Source organism: Microplitis demolitor, chromosome 9 (genome assembly GCF_026212275.2).
Source record: "Microplitis demolitor isolate Queensland-Clemson2020A chromosome 9, iyMicDemo2.1a, whole genome shotgun sequence".
NCBI classification, from domain to species: domain Eukaryota; kingdom Metazoa; phylum Arthropoda; class Insecta; order Hymenoptera; family Braconidae; genus Microplitis; species Microplitis demolitor.
The window spans coordinates 5,331,558-5,351,608 of NC_068553.1; the positions used below are offsets into that span (position 1 = coordinate 5,331,558).

At 29.8% G+C, this 20,051-nt stretch overlaps 1 protein-coding gene across 1 annotated transcript in view; it reads left to right on the forward strand.

The window, feature by feature from the left end:
- LOC103576932 (uncharacterized) overlaps nucleotides 1–17,832 on the forward strand; it is a 63,425-nt gene extending 45,593 nt beyond the window's left edge. Inside the window, exons 2-3 of the mRNA XM_008557383.3 lie at nucleotides 8,213–8,250; nucleotides 15,379–17,832. Coding sequence (XP_008555605.1) covers nucleotides 8,213–8,250; nucleotides 15,379–16,308 — 968 coding nt within the window. The 3' untranslated portion in view covers nucleotides 16,309–17,832. The remainder of the gene's footprint in view (nucleotides 1–8,212; nucleotides 8,251–15,378) is intronic.
- Nucleotides 17,833–20,051: the final 2,219 nt, after the last annotated feature.

Sequence of the window (20,051 nt, forward strand, 5' to 3'; positions counted from 1 at the left end):
TGCCAAATTACAGCTCTTAATGTTGAAATTAACCCGGCCCTAACAACCGCCAAAGTTTTAAATAGAAATAACATGGGAAAAGTTCTGTTATTGCTTTTGAATTTTTGAAGTTATGAACTAATGAACGGATTATATCGACACATATATGCTCTCGTAGCAAGTTGAACGCTCTACAAGAAAGGTATATTGTGAATCTTTGCTATCTTTAGTGGTTCAAAAGTTATTCGAGGTCAAAATCTAAATTCTAGTCAATTTCATAGTTTTTTCATTTTTATCGTGGTCTAATGATTCAAAAATGCACAAAGGATTATAATTTATATTCTAGATGACTTTTCTTATCTTGAGGTTTGTTCTAATAAAAAAATATTAATTGATTAAGCATCATTAAAATTTGAATAGAAAATAAAAGATACTAATACTAGCATATCTTTTTTTTAATCATAGAGATTTTCATGAAGTTATTCCATTTGTTTTTTCTTAGCGTATCAGGAAACATTTGTCGATGATCTTTAACTAATTGTATTACATATTGCATTTGTTTTTCATCCTTATCATAAGGTTTACAAATCTCTTGAACGAGTTTAATTCTTCTTTCAGCACAGTCATTCGCTATCGATAGTTTTTTGACGAACTCTTATGCAGTGCTATAGCTTTCATTTTCAGCCCATTCAGAAGGATGAATTTCTAAAAATTCTGTTTGTAACTCAAATCTTTCAAAAAATTTGATTGATTCAATGGTTACAGAAAAATTAATATCATTATCCAATAAATCGTTTATACTCTTGCATTGAAAGCGTTTTAGGCTACATTTTTATTTTGTATAATCCAGGTCTTTTTCTTCCGGAATAGCATCGATTGTATAATCTTGTCTTTTACCGTATGCAGCTTACTCACAATTTTTAATTTTGATTCTAATGAAACATATTCATCAAAACTTGCCGTGATTGACAACTCTGGTGATTAGTACCATAAATGATTCATGAATCTAGTTTGAATTGAAGACTAGAGTTCATTAAGAATTTTACCAATAAGAATCAAAATCTTCCAACAATATGACCAAAATATCTTGCGTATTCCAAAATTTAAAAAATGCTTGAAACTTACAATTCAAAAATAACAAAAAATTTGGTGCAAGAAATTTTTTAGGATTACAGTTACCCTGGAATTTTTTGGAAAAATAAAGTCATCTAGAATATAAATTATAACACTTTTTAGATTTTTTAATCATTAAACCACGATAAAAATGAAAAAACCATGGAATTGACTAGAACTTTGATTTTGATACCGAATAACTTTTGAACCAGTAAAGTTAGCAAAGAAACACGAGATACCTTTCTCGTAGAGTATTTAATTCCCTAAAAAAAACATCCATATGTCGATATAATTCGTTTATTAGTTCATGACTTGAAAAATTCCAAAGTAATAACAGAACTTTTCCCATGTTATTTCTATTGACAACTTTGGCTGTCGCTGGGGCCGAGTTAATGCAAATTCGTGCAATTTGGCACGAATTTTTTTTGATATTGCGATGATGCTCGAATTATTTAACTAAATAAATAAATAAATAATCTAAATAAATAAATAAAATTAAAGAAATAAATAAATACTATGTACAATTAATATTATATGCATTAATATATTCTGTTAAAATATAAAAAAAATCTTATTTAATTTAATTCCAAATCCACCGATAGATGGAGAGTTTAGTTTGTATGTACAACGGAATTATAAATGATTAAGTACCAATCAACTATTCAATTCTCGTCACTCTTACCTAACTCTTTAGCATTACACTAGTTGAAGTTTTGACGAACATACCTCGACTCTAGTCCGCTAGGAACATTGAGAGGTAAGTTCGCAAAACCAAATTAGTCCCTGATAGAAGCAATACCCTGGTGCTGCTTTTGCCAAGGAATAATCCTGGAGTATCCCTAATATTTTAACCTTCTGTTAAAATATTGTAGGTTAACGCATACCGAGCAGGTGGCGCGAGGATCCTATCCGCTCATGCCTGGGAATCGTTTTGTTAAAAACCTGAGGAAGACGTCTAGTTGCTAAGGGAGAAGGGGTTAGCTTTGATTCAAAATAGTTCGTGATTGGTTAATTTTCACAACACACGGTAATAAATATTAACGGTCAGTAAAAATTTTCCGCAACACACGGTAATAAATATTAACAGTCGGAAAACTAGGAAAACTCACATATACAAAACGTTTATACTTACTTGTTAAAATATCGCTTATCGATAAAGAAGTTATCCTTACCTATTAATCATCTTATTATCATTCATTAATTTGTTTATTGATAAAGTAGTTATCCTTATCTATTAATAATCTAAGTCATTAATATGTTTATTGATAAAATAATTATCCTTACCTATTAATTATCTAATCCATTAATTTGTTTCTCTGTTGTTAATTGTAATACAAAACTTGAATTAATTGTTATTGAAAAAACTCTCTTTATTGAATATTAATCTTTGTTTTTTCATTAAAAAATTAAGGCAGATAAATAATTAATCGATAAGATATCTATATAATCTCAAATTAATTTTTTTTAAATTTATTCATAAAAAAAATTCCTAAACGATCCTGGATACCGACGAGCTAAAACTGAGCTAGGAATTTACACGTTACAATATATTTTGAACCTATTTAGGATCATCCCAAAAAAAATTCTAAAATACCCTAAACAAGGACCACCTTAATATATATATTAGGTGTGGGGATCTTTTCAGGAAGGCAGGGGAAGAAACCACGTCCCCTCTTGACCAACTGTGGTATGTCGACCAATACATGAAATTGGTGCTATGGGGGGCCCATTCCAAGCCCCACTTCAACCAGAGTCTCCTTATTTTCTGAGATGGGAGGAGTGCATGGGCCCAAGTGAGGTTGGACTCGTAGTGGCTGTGGTTAGATACCACACGTAATGAGGAATTTTGATTATACCTCCGGTTAATTTCCACCTTAGTTTTGACTAAGTGTGTCGTTTGGGTAGAAAAGATAGGATTTCGCAGTGCGTGTATGCCCAAAAAGGTGTGGAAATGGCCTCCAGTCAGTGGAGGAGGACTTAGGTCCCGTTACATTAATTAATTATATATAATAGGGTGGCCCAAAAAAACCGACTATTTTTTTTCCGATTTCGCATGAAAATTTGTTGGCTTACAATGTTTTAAGAAGTCTCTCCAAAAATCAGCTCGATAAAAAATTTTCAAGAGGTCGCTCACGAGTTTTGAAAATATCACAAATGATTGGAATTTGGATTTTTATTTCTAAATTTTTTCTTTACCCGGGAAAAAAAATTTAGATCAAATTAGATGATGATGTTTCATGTCTGAACAGATCTGCATTTTGGCCACATCTGTTTAGATCTAATTAGATCTACTCTGATCAGAATAGATCTGCTTGGATCAGAACAGATCAAGGTGAATAAAAAACACTCTTAGATCTACTCAGATAAAATTTGATCTGATTCGCTAGATCTAAATAGATCTGTTTTTTTATCTCTATCATAATAGAAATTGATATGTCTGATTAAAAATATATTAAATAAATCACAATAATATAAAATATATTGGATTGAAGCCATTAAAATTAAAAGTAACTGTTTTATATTCCATATGAGATCAGCTTTATTTTCTCCTTTAAATGACACAATTGAAATTTAACTTGATAAAGATTCATACTGAAGATCACTCCTCTCCAAACAATACAAATTAACATATAATTAAGAAGATACTAATTTAAACAAACCAAAATATCTAATAGTTATTGATCTCGACGGTAATATAAAATGAGTACAAGCAATGAAATATTGTCATAAATTAGATTGATTTTTTGTTAAATAAAAATGATTATGATCAATACGAAACTTTTTGCATAAATATAAAGGATGAGTTTTTCATAAACAATGATGAAAATAATCTCATTTTAAGATACATAAAGAATTTTTCCTTGAAGTATTTTATACTGATTTACCCAAAAAAGTCATGTAACGATGTATATGAAGTACCTATATGAATATCAGATAAAATCGATAGTAGATTATTATTATGTTCATATTTTCTATGATAAAAGAATTATTAGCTGAATAAACAAGAAAATGTATTTATTTTAATTACGATAGACTTTTTACAATTATCAACATTCAGGTAAATGTGTCAAAATTCAGCTAGTTAATCTTATAATTATAATATAATGTTAAAAAATATTTCTTGATAATCTGTACAGATCTAATCTGATCAAAGCAGGTCTGAACTTTTTTTCTCGAAAAAAAGTTATAACAGCTCAGATCTGGTTTGATCCGTTCAGATCCAATTAGATCTATTTATGTTTACTTCATTAATTGATCGTTTAATCAATGTTGATATATTTTGATCTGACTAGATCTAGGTTGATCTAACTTGATCTAGGTTGATCTGACTTGATTAGATTTGATCAGGGTAGATCTGGACTATTTTTCCCCAAAGAAAAATGTCATATCTGATCAGATCTACTCTGATCTGGGTTCAGTATAAATTATGATCAAATTTGATCTGAGCTGATCTAATTTGATCAGAACAGATCTAAATTTTATTTCCCGGATATGCAAGAGCAGATTTCCTATATAAACCCAGCTATACTCTTTGTCAAACTCCTACGGATTTTTATGTCAGTACCTTACTTTTTACAGTGTGTTTGTGTTTGAAAAGATTTTCTCTATCTTTCCCACTCTTTTTTTTTTGTTGCATCTTTTTGAAGAGTAGAAATGCGTAAAATATAATGAATATGTATGTTATCGTTATTTGTACTTATATATTATTCTATATAAGTCAAGGTTTGTGTTTGTCGTTTTGGTGGATGAAAAATGACTCAAATTTTCATATGAAGAGTTAGCGTAGTTAAAATATCTACTTGTGCAGACAAAATAACTCTATTAAATTTTGAGTCTAAACTAGTTACGAATGAAAAAATTTGTTTTTTGACGATAATTTGCTTAACTTTGAGCTGAACTTACAACCCAGTAAACGTTTTCAGCCACGAAAAATCAAGTTTTCTGATAGTGTAACTGATTCGCCATCTGTACAAAATAAATCACTTCTTTAATGTATAATGTAAGCCGTTATTTTTTCGTGACGGAGACGCAAACAAAACCCGGAATCCGTATGCGGTTACCCACGTGTATTAAAAATTATAAAGAATAATATTAAATATGACTCAAAATAATAAATAATTATAAACAAAATAAATAACAGAATAGTGTGCCTGAACCAGCTCTTCAGGCTGAGTTAGTGCACGAGGGCGCCAGCCCGTTTTTACAAAACAGACAAAAATTATAAAATATCAGGAAAAAGATCATGGGACAAAATCTTGAGCGAGAATGTATGCACCAAGCGGAATGTGAACCAAAATAATATAATGAATAAAAATAATAATAAATAATTATTAATAAAATATATCCAGGAAATAAACAAACAAATGTTGGCTATCATTGGATTCCTTTTACTATATTATTTAATTCAAATATCTTGATAAAAATCCAACAAACTATTACAAGACCAAATATGATTCACTATACATGAATTCTTTACAATAAATTTCATCAAATGATAATATGTTCATTACAGCTAATCAATAATAATAATTAATTACATTATCTACTGGGGAAGTAAAATTACAAATTTACTCTTTAAACTCATCATAAAACTTATATTTATAAAAATACCAATTTTTCTTTTCTTTTATATTATTTACTCTGGGGAGAGATAGACATGAGTACTCAAAAAACGTTTGGCAACACTGGTTTGCATACCATCAAATTACAAAAAGAATTTCACCCAGAGAAATAATATTTTAAATACTATTGTAAGCAAAACTTGTAATTCTGCCTTGTTCCAGCCTTGGTAAAAATCTTAAATGATCGGCTGCCCAATTTAAAAACACAGTAACTGACAAATTTTTCAAAATCGATTTTTTAGTATTTTTAGTTCCAATGGAGTCTCGCGAACTTGATTCAATGCATATTTCAAAAATTTTTTTTTTGTCAGTTACTGTGTTTTGAAATTGGACAGCCGTGATAACATCGTGTCAAACCTGGTTACCAGCCCTGACACATGCTTGCTTGCCAGACCTGGCCCATACTTGTTTGCCAGACCTGGCCCATGCATCGAAGAAATAAATATATTTAATTGAAAAAAACATTTATTATTATTTAAGTACTAGAGTTTGTGATCATTAACGTTTAAACTATTTAAGTGAGGTAAATGACGTGAAAAAAACGCTGTGAAACTTTTGCGGGGCTCTGGGCGCGAACGGTCGTTCTTGTGATTGCTGGATCTGAACGCTAGCTACTGGACGAACCTACTAATGTTGAATTGAAACTTTTAGATGTTCTACTTATTCATTTTACTACAGCCCCTCCGTTTTATGAAATATAAAGAGCAATTTAATTAATATTTTCGATTGAAAACAAAAAAAAAATAATAATTTCGTATTATTTATATTATAGTTACATAATTAAAAAAAAAAAATTTATCAAATTTGTTTATTTATGAAGAACGCAGCTTAATTATTTTACTCTACCATCATTATTAAAAATAACATTTATTATAAAAATTCATGAGTTATTTCTTAATTAAATTAATTTTTATAAGTATAATTATAAAATTACGGTTGTTGATTGCAAATAATAACGAACTAAAAAATGTATTAATTATTAATTGTAGATTATTTTTATCAAAATGTTGAAATATTTATTCATTAAAACTTATTTTAATTCAAAGATAAATAATTATTAATTCAAAAAACCATACTAATAAGATGATTGGATAATTAATAAAAAACCTAGATTAGCCAATTCTGACTCAAGGATGAGAACCTATAGGTATACCCGAACTTGAATAATCCCACCTTGGCCTAAGTCTGGGTTGCTATTGAATGATCAAGGCAGAGAAACCTAGTCTTGGCTTAAACTCGGGTAATCATTGGGTCGGCCAAGGCTAGGTTACCCAGTCCTGGCCCTAGATATTTCGTGGTCGTAATAATTTCAAAACCGTTGTTATTTTTCTAATAAACTCACAAATCAGAAAACTGATTGATTGGAAATATTTTTTAGCGTTAGAGGCTGAAAAACTATTTCCAATGAGGCTTAGATTTCAAAAACCGTAAAAAATTAAAAGAATAATTTACTTCATTTTTCCCAGATAACGCGTAATGCGATCCATCGTTTGTTTCAAAACTTATACCTCTCCCTTGTTTTCATGGTTTTTGAAGATTGCTTCATAATGTATTGCAATCGGTTCGTTAGTTTAAATAATATCATTAACAAAATTTATAAAAAATCACTGCTTTTAATATTTTTTTTTATCTTTCATACATTAACTTGTTGGTTTCGTTCAACATTAACGTTACTCGTGATCTCGATCATTTCTATTAATTTGCTTTAAAAAAATATTCTATTAATTAAGCAAGATCGTGATTAAACCTTTAAAAAACAATCCTCATTGATTATTTTAAATACCTCGAATTCTCGGAAATTAATAGAAAACCCGACTTTTTTCGAGCTCCAATATATAGAAGTACTTGAAGGTATTGTTGAGCTCAAAGAGCTTAAACATATATTGGCAATGATTTTTTTCAGCTTCTTGAGTTCAAAAACAGCGGACCAGTTCCAGGGTTTGCCTGCAGGGTCAACCGGTTTCCAGGTTTTTTTTTTTTTTCAAGTCTAAAAAAAACTAGAGTGAAAATGACAGCCAAAAGTAAAAATCGCTCATTGAAAATTATTAACAAATAAATTTATTTAACTTTCATGGACCGAGATTGTAAGAAAGCGATTGTTGTCCTTGAACTATATGCCTTATTACTCTGTCGTTTCTTTGTAGCCTCGTGTACAGATTATATTATATGAGGAATTTGTTTGGTTGAATGATAAATGAGACTGGTTATGTGTTTAATATAGTATATGTACAACCCAAGTATATGCTAAACACGAGAGTCCTGTCTGCTAGTGGGTAGCTTGTCATATTATTTATTTCATTGGCAACTTATTACACAAATACAAAACAAGATAATCTATGCAAATGCATCATAATTTCCGTACCCTTGAATTAATTTCTCTAATAAACTTGACGTTTAAAACGGAAAAATTTATTGCATTATTTATATTATATTCAATTATTTTCGTGTCTGATACTGATAACAACTAATGATCCTTAATTATTTGTTTGTTGTTGTAGATGGGAGTGCAGTCACAAACATCAAAGGTGTTTATGAGGTGAGAAAAACATGTTAAACTGAGAACTGCTATTTTATGTCGAGTGTCCATTATATGACAAGGAGTGAAACGAAATGACCATAAATCCGGGTGAAGTTGGGGCTGCGTAACATTTGACCCGACAATATAATACCCGCAAACCAAAACATCCCCGACAAAAGACCCGCAATCTAAAATATCCACCACACGGTGTGGCGCTTTTTGGGACCAAGACAATTTATTCCGGACAATTTATTCCCACGACAATTACTTCCAATTACTCCAAATGAAAAGAAACGCAAAAAATTAATTTTTTTAATTATATATTTTTTTTTTTCACGAAAAAATAAAATACTAACAACCATTATTATTATTAAATACGAATTTTGTGTGTGTGCAATTAAAAAAATCGGTCTATTGGTTGACCCTGCAGGCCAGCTCTAAAACATTCCGCTATTTTCGAACTCCTTGAGCTCGAAAACATTGCTATGAATACGTTTTCGAGCTTAAAAATACTTTTGGATGCCGTTATTTAAAAAAAAAAAAAAAAAAAAACGCTTTTAACCATTTTTTCTTTAACGATATCTCTCAAATGAATTGACCAATTGAGTTCGTTAAGGTAGCAATCGACGCGTTTTATTGAGTTTTAGACCTGATTAGATTTTGGAATCGATTGGAACACCACAGAATACACTACTGGAAAAAATTTAAGGATAAAAAAAAAATTCTAAATTTTTGGGGGATTTTCAACAGACGGTAACTTCGAGAGAAATGGTCGTACAAGAAATTGAAAAAAAGGAAATTGTAGCTCCGAGTGTCTACTTTTTGGATTAAAACGATAAAGTTTTGTAGCGTCAGTGGTTTATGAGTAATCTTAGAAAAACCAGCGACAAAAAAATTTTCAAATTTTTTTAATTTTTCGTTTGGTCTACAGACGTGGGAAAAAATTTTTGCGCTTAACCATTATAAGGATCGGATGTTTTCATTATTCAGCTTTAATTTCGTCTTTTATGGACCTCGATACCTTCACTCCGCGCCGAGATATCGGTCTTCAAATGGAAAAGGATCCTTTTGTCTTTGATTTTCGATATCTCAGAAACCAATGATCGCACGGAAAGTTGATGGTGGGTTCCAAAAACTTGAATAAAATTCCATCATCGATGAGCCATTGCTTATTCGAAAAAAATTTTTTCTCATCGTCACATGAATTTAAAAATGCAACAAAAAAAAAAAAGGCTTTTGGGGGTTTTTTGGAAAATCAAGCGTAGAAATGAAAATATTGTGGAAATCGATAATGTTATGTGTGCATTTTACAGTTCAATATGTTCACAAAAACCCTACGAAGAACCAAATTAATCCAACCAGCCATTTTTTTGATTCACTCGATTAAATTTAAGAAAAAATTAAAGGATCACGTTTTTTTGCTCTGAAGAGCTTATAATCTTTAACAAAATGAGAAAACAAATTTTATTCTGAGCTTTGTACACAATTTTATTGCAGACAGTTATAACGGTGGGCCCTGGCTACTTCGTGTCCAGTAGCCACGAACAACAGTTAAGTTATTTTCCCGACTAAATTAATTAATTAATAATAAATTATTAAATATAAATATAAATTATAATTATTTTGTTGCTGGTTCTTAACGGGAAATAGTTCTCAGGTTGCAGGTCAACTCGTTCTTACCGGACACGCGGCTGAAATAACTTATTCTAGAGAACGCTGGTGATAAAAGAAATTTATTTTAGAGACTCAATTACCGTACATATATATATATATATATATATATATATATATATATATATATATATATATATATATATATATATATAATAAATTTATTTAACCAAGTCCCCAAATATCTACAAGGATTTTCACCTTCTTATAAATAAATAAATTACATTTAAGATAAGTATGCATCCAGCGACCATGAATAAATTCACTGGAAGCGCACAGAGATCATTGGACGCGGAAACAAATTAAATATTAAATTTTATCGCGTTGTAGAGAGATATATAAATATGAATAACTTTGTTAAAAATCTTATCTGGATTTATTTAATACGCCGTACTGGTGGAATAAGCCTTCGGTTCATCCTCGTACCCTGGGCTCGATGCTGAATTGCCTCCCGTAGGTTTGTCCAGGTTCCTTGGGCCGCTACTCGAAGAACACTCCTCACAGAACGCACTTAATTATTTAACTAATGGTTTTTAAACCAAATTTCAGAAGAACCAGAATATTCACAAAGTAATTTATCACAAAAGAAAGTACTTCAATTCAATTTAACGTATATAATAAGTAGGCAAGATACAGTTAATTAGCTCAGCGCGTGGATATTCGATCGATCGCTTGAACTTAAGTGTCGTCTTTTATCTAGTCGTCTTAGGCTCCAACCTCAGTTGACCCCTACCTGATTATGCGCACATGACCGATTTACGGTCACGTGCTACGTGAAATCATCCTTTGTTGTCTAACGCCTAGCTCAGCCAAACTCGGCAATCAGGCTGCGATGAGAGAGATAGAGAAAGACCAAATCAAGACAGAGACAGCAAGAGAGCCGTACTCTCACGTCGTAAACCAACGCTTCCCGGTTACACAGTGCGTAAATTTTCAAAAAAAAAAAATTGAAAAAAATTTTTTTATTTTTTAATTTAATGAACGAGAGATCAGTAAAAGCACAGTATGCAATAAAATTTGGAATTTTTTTTTGAGCGCCCCTTTTTTTATGAATTTGATGCGTGCGCAATTAAGAAGATACCCATGCATAAAAAAATGTCAAAAATTGCACTGTCCCTGAACCCTGCCGGGGCTTCGTCCCTGGACCCTCTTATTGAGAGACTCTTTTTTCACGGAAAAAAAAACAAAGAGATTTTTTTCTATTTTTTTCTTTTTTTTTTTTTTTTTAAATTGATTTTTATTAAAAATTTTCTAGATTTCTATTAAGAGTGTTAGAATTAAGGGATGAATTGTCAGGGATGAATTGTTTTGGTCCCAAAAAGTGTCATACCGTGTGGCGGGTGTTTTAGATTGCGGGTGTTTTGGTTTGCGGGTATTTTTTCATTGGGTATTTTGGCATCAGGTGAATTATCGTGTTACCGAAGTTGGCTACCCGAGTTACAGGCAAAAATTAACGTCATCCGAAATCTTAAATCATGTTTTATCCTGTGTTACACAGCATATTTTTCATGATTACCTGCATTGAAATTCCATGTGTTAGTATCATCAGCTAGTCAGACACAAGCTAATTTAAAACAAATGGCACAATCGACTATCAGTGTAAGCGTAAATTATGATTTGCAATTTATAATTGATCAGAAACAATAAATTCTATTTATCATTGACACAAATTTTTATAAAACTTAATTACAGAATCAGAACTGTCATTTGCATGAGTCAAATGAATTATTGAAACATTGTATTATCACCTCAAGGGACGAAACGCAAATTTTTCTATCCATTGATTGGAGGCATTCGCAATTTCCACAATTTCAAATATTTGTTCGCGATATCGGACTGTAATTAGCTCACTTCAATTGACTGTAAAGACACTGAAACTTGAAGTTTCGATGCTGATATCATGAATAGTATATTACACTCAAGGAAAGTAGGATATTTCGATCCACGTGTATAATTGCCTACCGGAGCCGAAGGTGAGGGTGGCAAACACGCGAGTTAAGACGTCATACCTTTCTCCGTAGTGTGTGTACTATTTTTCAACCGTTCCGTAACTGAGAGCTTAAATTACTGCCTCTGTTTATGGAAAGAATGGTGCATACGCCGATTTCAATTATTTGTTTTCTCATGAAAAAAAGAATGACTTTTTTTTCTCTAGATATCACTGAGAGAAAAGTGTATGGTCAATCATGGTAATCTTAACTAATATTTTTAGTTTCTTGTACTATATCATAGTGCCCGAACCTATTCAAAAGTAGTAGTATCAGTTAAACATTACTTAAATTTTTCGTTTTGTTATGGTAACTATTTAATATTATTTCACAGAACTTATAATTCAGCAATAGTATAAACAATCCTTTTTTTAGTTCATCCGTACAAATAAAGAATGTACTAGTAACTATTTTAATTTGTTTATCATCCAATAGTTCCCGTAACTACTTTTAGTAGTCAACACAACTACTCTGACAATGTAGTCACTTTAACTACTAATAGGTAGATCGATTGAACTGTGATACGTTATTTTTGTTAAGATTAAAATGATGATTAAGAAAACCATTATTAAATAATTCACCTAATCTATTAACGATTGTCAGAAGTTTGAGGATAAACGGGCAGTTAAGAACCCTAAGATAAAATTATTACATAGTAATATACAGGATTAAGCGATTATAATTTTTACTAACTATCGTATTTGTCCTCATGGTCGATTTTTCAAAATGTCATAAATTATTTAGTGATTTTGGAAGTCTGTATTTTCCTGAAAAATCGTCGTATCAAGAAAATAAAAAAAAATTTTTTTTTGTCTCGAAATCTCTTGTTTCAAGATCTTTTAGCAAAAAAATTTTATTAGTCATAGTAATTAAATAATCATAATGAATAGTTCGAAACAATAGTTTTCTAAATTTTTCAGTTTCGTTTTTTTCAATTTTACACGGAAAAAAATAAATATAACTGGTTACTATGTCAGATAGTAATCAGTGCCATCTGTAGAAAAAAAATTATTGATTGGAAATCTGTTACTGTTACCGAAAAAAAAATCGGTAACCTCTACCGATTTTAATTGGTAAACTCTATCGATTGCCAAGAGGTTACCAATTATTTTTTTTAGTGTACCATAGTAAAATTTACTACAAATTAAAATTAACTCTGGAAATTAATTTTGTTTCACAATGTTCCCATAGTAAAATGAAACGAATCACACTATAGTCAGTTGGATCCGATTCTAAATCTTTATGGGACATTTTAACTTTTCAAATATACCCATTAGAACCATAAAAATATATATTTAAAAAATAATAAACTTTATATTAATTATCTGAAAATTAATATCATTCATAAATTAGGATTGTAAATTTAATATATTTTTGTTATAAATATGTCAACTATTAAAAAGTGTATTTATTAGGCTGATTCAAAAAAATCAACTACTTTTTTTTTTTTCTAAAAGTATAAGTAAAATATTGTTCGAGATGACAAAATTTTCGATTTCCCATTTAAATAACTTGGAAAAATTTTTTTTAAAGTATGGAATTTTATCATTTACCAGGGAATCAGTGTATCGATAAAATCAATAAATATTTTTGTTGAGAAGTGAACGTTCTACAAAAAAGATCTTTGATAGTTTTTCGATAAATTGAATGTTTCAAAAGTTATTGAAGGTTAAAGTTGGATTCATAGTAAATTTTAGTATTATTTGACTTTTCTGGCGAAACTATCATACATATCTTAAAACGTTATCAGACCTCTTTCGTAGATCATTTCATTTCTTACAAATTATTTTCTTTTAAGTTTCCAGAATTTTTGAACGCTCTTTAGTTTTTTGTGCTTAAATGTAAGTAAATAAATCGACTAGAATACGATTTCTTAAAACGAATCAACATTTAAACGCAAATAACCAAAAAAATTTCAAAAACTTCGGAAACTTGATGGAAAATGTGTCATAGGAAATAAAATGATCTACAAAAAAGGTCCTGTAACATTTTAAGATAAGTTTGATAGTTTCGCCGAAAAAGTCAAATATTAAAATTTACTATGAATCTAACTTGGACCTAAAATAACTTTTGAAAAATTCAATTTATCGAAAAACCATAAGAAATCTTTTTTGTAAAGCATTCAATTTTCAACAAAAATATCTATTGATTTTTCCGATATACTGATTCCTTGGTGAGTAAAATAATTCTATACTTTAAAAAAAATTTTCCCATATTATTTAAACGGGAAATCGAAAATTACGATGAGACGGTTGCTAATACTAGTATTAAGAGCTCAAACTTTAAAAGTTTTTTCTTTTTCGTCATCTCAAATGATATTTTTTGTATAATTTTTCAAAAACAAAAAATAGACGATTTTTTTTAACCACTCTAGTAATTGGATTACATTTTTTTTTATTTTTATTTCAATATTATTTTTATTTTGATTTTAACTAACTTGTTATTAAATTTAAAAATGAGTTATCATTAATTTTTTGTATTATTTCTTTTATAATTGACCTATGTTTATTATTTTCTACTTTCAGTTTTAATTTTGATTTAATTATATTAAAGTTCATGAAAGTTTTGTATTAATATTTCTAGTTCTTTCGATTTTAATTTTTCAAGTCGTTTTTAACTAAATACTTTTTGTTTTCTTTATGCTAAATAAACAAGCATACGTGATTGTAACAAAAACATAGTAAAGCGTTCAAAACTTAAAGAAGTGTAATTTAACACTACTTGTTTCTAATAATTTATAACTCTTATAGAAATTTATAATTTTAGATATTTTTCTTTCATGTTTTTATACATTCACTGCCTTTTGAAATAATACTTGGCAGAGTAATGCGATGAATAGCATTGGAGGCATAGTTATTTTCCGTAACCTGTTTTCGTTTTTTGTTAACAACAATTGACATACACGGTTTCTTCATTCATATTATCACTTCGGCCTTTTTTTGGCATTACAAGCAGGCTGTAAAAAAATTAGAAGGGAGTGATCATCCCCAGTTTATCTCGATAAAGAATTTTTCATTTGCTTGGACTAGAGTCATCGATGGCAAAAGAACATTTATAATCCGATAATCGCACCTAGTAAATGTTGTAACCTATACTACAGCTCTTAATGTAAAGATTTTCAATAATGCAGGTATCAACCACGACGACTATAAGTTTTAATGTTCTCAATTTTTTCTTTCTTTTTTCTTAGTATGCTGTACAATGAATATAATTTACTATGGATAACGATAGCTGTGAGATGAACGTTCCTCGATGTTTAGAGTTTCACATAAGGTTGTTGTACGCTATGAATAAGAAATGCTAAATGTCAAGGCAGCAACGAAGTCACGTTCCCTTTTTAAATAATACACGATCACGTTCTATTTCCTTGATCATCTTTTATACGTTCATTTATTTCTTCATTTTATATATTCTTATAATTTTTGTAATTACATTTCGGGCCTTACTATGAACATCAAATTTTGATTCATACTTTTACTATTTACAGGATTCCATTGCTGCTGCATCTGAGGTTCATAGCGCAGATTACAATGACTCAGATGATTCAGATATGTATATGGAACCAGATGGAGCTGAAACCGTGAATCAAGAATCTAAACAAGCTACAAAACTACCAGTTACACTTTCAATTGACGAAGGATCATTATCTGCAGTGACAATAGCAGCAGATCTGGAAACTGAAGCTCATAAAGTTGAAATAGGACCAACAGCTCAAGAAGATAAAAGTTTAGAACAAGAAAGTCAGAATTTCTTTCCATCATTTGCAGAATTATTTGCCAATCATCGACTAACGTACAATGAACAACAACAGCAACAACGTTATCGCCCAAATCGCTTCCTTGGTTATTTTCAACGTGATCGTAATAATGCCTATCAAACATCAGCATCGACATCCAAAGATACACAACATCCATTACTAGGTTCAGGTAACTTTGGCGTTATACGAGGTGGAACATATTATCCTGACGAAAAAGAAAATGACGAATACAATGTTGATGAAAGTTTATATAATCCTTACTATTCGTCTAGTTCAGCTGCTAGAGGAAGATCAACAAATTATTATCGGAATCCTAAGCCACAACCAGTGCGTGCTGGGGACTTTTTTTCAAATTTTCGTGATTTTGCTGATATTACAGCACCCCCTAAATCTAGCTTCTCACATTTGTCTGTTGTTTATGCTAACAGAAACGACACAAAAAGTAGTAAAGCTGAAGGATCCACAGAACCAAGAAATATTATCGAAACTTTGAAGATGTTAGAAGAAGATAATATTGAGGACGACCTAATGACAACGACTGAAGCACCGATGAAAAAGTTAAGTCAAGGCAAAAGAAAACTTTTAAAAATGAAACAATACCATGAAAGTAAAGCTAGAAAATTTCGTATGACAGTCGAGCCATTGCTTGCTCTAAGTTGAGGTGACTAATTAATTTTATTTATATTGAAAAAATCATGATGTATTCTTTAAGAGTGTGTATTTTTTGTATCGAGTGTGCGAGTGATTTGGGATGATATTACATCCCGGACATAATCTGGCCTCGAGAGATCAGAACCAAAGTTAAAAAAAAAAAAAGTTGACATTCTTTTTTTCAAAGTTTTATGCAACAGTACATAAAAAAGTGTACGAAGAATCGATTGATTTAATTCTCATCAGTACAACATTTAACTATAACCTATATATATGTATAAGAATTTGAGAGATTCACGACTCGAAAGTTATAAAAAGAAAAGTAAGATACTGTAGTACTGAAAAATCGATTTGATATTTATTAATTAATATTTCACAAAAATTGAGTCTTGAATGTGTTTGGATCAATGATTATCTCTGTTTTTGTTACTAAACTATGAATTAATAGACTCTAATTTCTTAGTTTGTTTGTAGAAAATTCAGAATAGTTGTTTTGCCTCCTTGTTCGTAGAGTTCATTTTTTATTTTTTAAGATCCAAATTTTACGAGATTTAAAAATATAATCAAACATACTTTTTTATGCCTCTTCGTTGCGACTGTTATTTTTTCTTTTTTTTTTTTTCATGCAATTTTAAAATGTAACAGTACAATTATTTTTCCATCAATTATATGAACTCTGGTAAAGATATGTAGTTTCTATTTAATTTATTACACATCGTTTTATTTTTTATTTTCTTGTTTTTATCGTAAGAGAGTCTAAAAGACTTTATGTAACTTATGTCCGAAGAATACACCACTAACTGACGAGAGTTAGCCTCCTAAAATTTTGTATTGAAATAAAATTCTTTCTGAATGGTCCAAAGTGTAATATACTATATATTAAATCACTACTTTTAATATTAAATCATAAAATTTAAGTGAAATAGATGGTGTATATCTCTACTCAATGATTGATTTTTTTTTATTGGGTGAATAGTTTTCAACAAATTATCTTTATCCATTGAGAATAAATCTTTTTTTAACAATAATATAGCAAATTATTTTTACATGATTGCATGACGCTAACTGAAAACATTTAGCGGCGTTTTTCTCCAAGCATTCATAATATAAACTATTGTATACATCTAATAAAATCGAGTATTGTACTCTCGTGTGTTGACAACACTCGCTTCGCTCGTGCCGCCAAACCCTCACTCAAGTATAATACCGATTCCAGAAGATGTACACTATTGCAGTGCTGATGAGGGCTAAGTAACAAAAAATCTAGTAATATGATTTCACTTCTTATTTAACGATCAACTTTTCAAAGCATTCAACTATACTCTTGATATTACTTGATATTATTGATTAATTTTTTCAACTCTACATTTTGAGAATATTGTTATGTCATTTATATTTACACGCATAAGAACATTTAAGCAAAAAAAATTTTGCAAAAATTTCATTATTATATTGACATTAATTAGGCGTGAATTGAGGGATATTGTTATGTTATTTGTTGTTAAGTAATGTAGTGGTCACGATATTTTTTAGTAAAATGTGTGTATACTTGAATGTTGTTTTAATAATATAATTTAGGTATATTAGCTAAAATAGTTTTTAACATTAACAAAATTATTTTTTTTTGTAAACGATCGCAACATATGTATATATGCCCATCTTAATATGTAATTAATAAATATTTTGTCGAATAAAATCGCATGTCATAAATTATTTATACATATAGACGAATAGATTAGAGTGATCCTTATTCTCAGAATTTTTCAATTTTAATCTTTTGAGCGCTTTTTCTCTCAAAACTTTCTAAATACAAAAAATCATACTAAATTTAAGCTTTTGATATTAATCTAAAAAATCTCGTCATTATTTTTATGACAAAACATCGTAGTTGAGTTTTTACAGTTATAATTACATGAACAATTAAGTTTTCTATCACAGGAAAGTCTTGCATATTACGTTGGTGACATGGTGAGCTTAGATATCCGAGGACAAAATATCCGCAAAAAAATATCCATTGACAAAATATCCGTGCGGCAAAATATCCATCAGACAAAATATACGCGGACAAAAAACTATAGACAAAATATCCGTAAAAAATTCAATTGATCAAATATGTGCTGATAAATATCATGTGATAAATTAAATGAAAATGTTTATAAAAATATAATTTTAATAACTTTCTTCGACTATTAGTTTAACTATGAAAATTTTGATGTGATGAATTCATATCTTTGATATGTTCATTTTCAGGATATTCTATCCGTAGATATTTTATTCATCGAATATCATTTCCGCGCATATTTTGTCGTGTAGTTATTTTGTCTGCGGATATTCTTCGTGGTTATTTTATCCACAGATATGTTGCTACGCAACCTAGAGACCAATACAGTCTATAGGATTCTATGTGGTCCTTGTCGCATTTGACTGAATTCTATGAGAATTTTTGGATAGGATATGTATGGAAGGGTGCTTCGTTTCCGGTGCAAATATTTTTTTTGTTGCTCATCAAGCAAAATATTGTTTTTTATGCTAAAACAAAAATTCCTACCAAGTTTGAGCTCATAATTCCAATCTTAAGTACTTTCCATTTGATTTCAAAGATTTCCCATTCAAAATATACGTAAATTAAATTATTTTTTGTTTAACTTTCTAATACTCAGCTGCGTTTTATAATATCGACGCGGTTTCGGTCGCAGATTGTAGGGCATTTGGTGTTCTTCAAAAGTGCAAAAATATAATATCAAAAAAAAAAAAAAATGACAATTCCTACTTTATTTTTTAAATTATTCAAACTCCTATAACTCGGAAACTATGGACTTTAGCGACTTGACTCATTGGGCTTTTTTTGAAGGCAATAAAATTTCCTATAGTATTCCCACAAACGTTTTTATTGTACATTCATTGGTTTACGTTCTGCAAGCCAATAAAGGTCAATTTCATAAGAAAAGTGATTTTTGCAACGGACACAAGTGAAACAGCTGGAATTACAGCTAAGTTAATAGAGGCACTCTTGAAAAACACCAAATGCCCTACAATTTGCGACCAAAACCGCGTCGATATCATAAAATGCAGATGAATATTAGAAAGTTAAAAAAAACGTAATTTAATTTACGTATATTTCAAATAGGAAATCTTCGAAATCAAATGGAAAGTACTTAAGATTGGAATTAAGAGCTCAAACTTGGTAGGAATTTTTGTTTTAGCATAAAAAACAATATTTTGCTTGATGAGCAACAAAAAAAATATTTTCGCCGGAAACGAAGCACCTTAATATACATACATCGGGACAATTATATTTAAATACAAATTACCTGAATGAAATTAAAGAATATTAATAATCATATATATAACTTAATTGGCAACTCAGAAAATTAATTTCCATCGTTCGTCATCTGGACATTATCCACTTCTTGATTAATAATATTGTTCTGTAGGTTGCGATCAATTTGTGCACTATTGTCATTTTGCTGATCTATTTCATCAATATATCGGTTTCTAAGAGGACATTATAGAGCAAGATATTGTTCATGGCTTAAACTTTTTAAAGGTTTGCGTGACATTGTAAAAAAATATTTATTAATTATGGGAATATAGCAGAAATAATAACCAAATTTTTTTTATTTCTTATTGTTGCCATAACGAATTTAAAATAGCTACGTGTGTATAGTACTGCACTGATGAGCAAATACTGTTCTGTTTTCTGCCCCTACTATAATTTTGAAATACGTTATCATGCGTATTCGAGTGCTGCG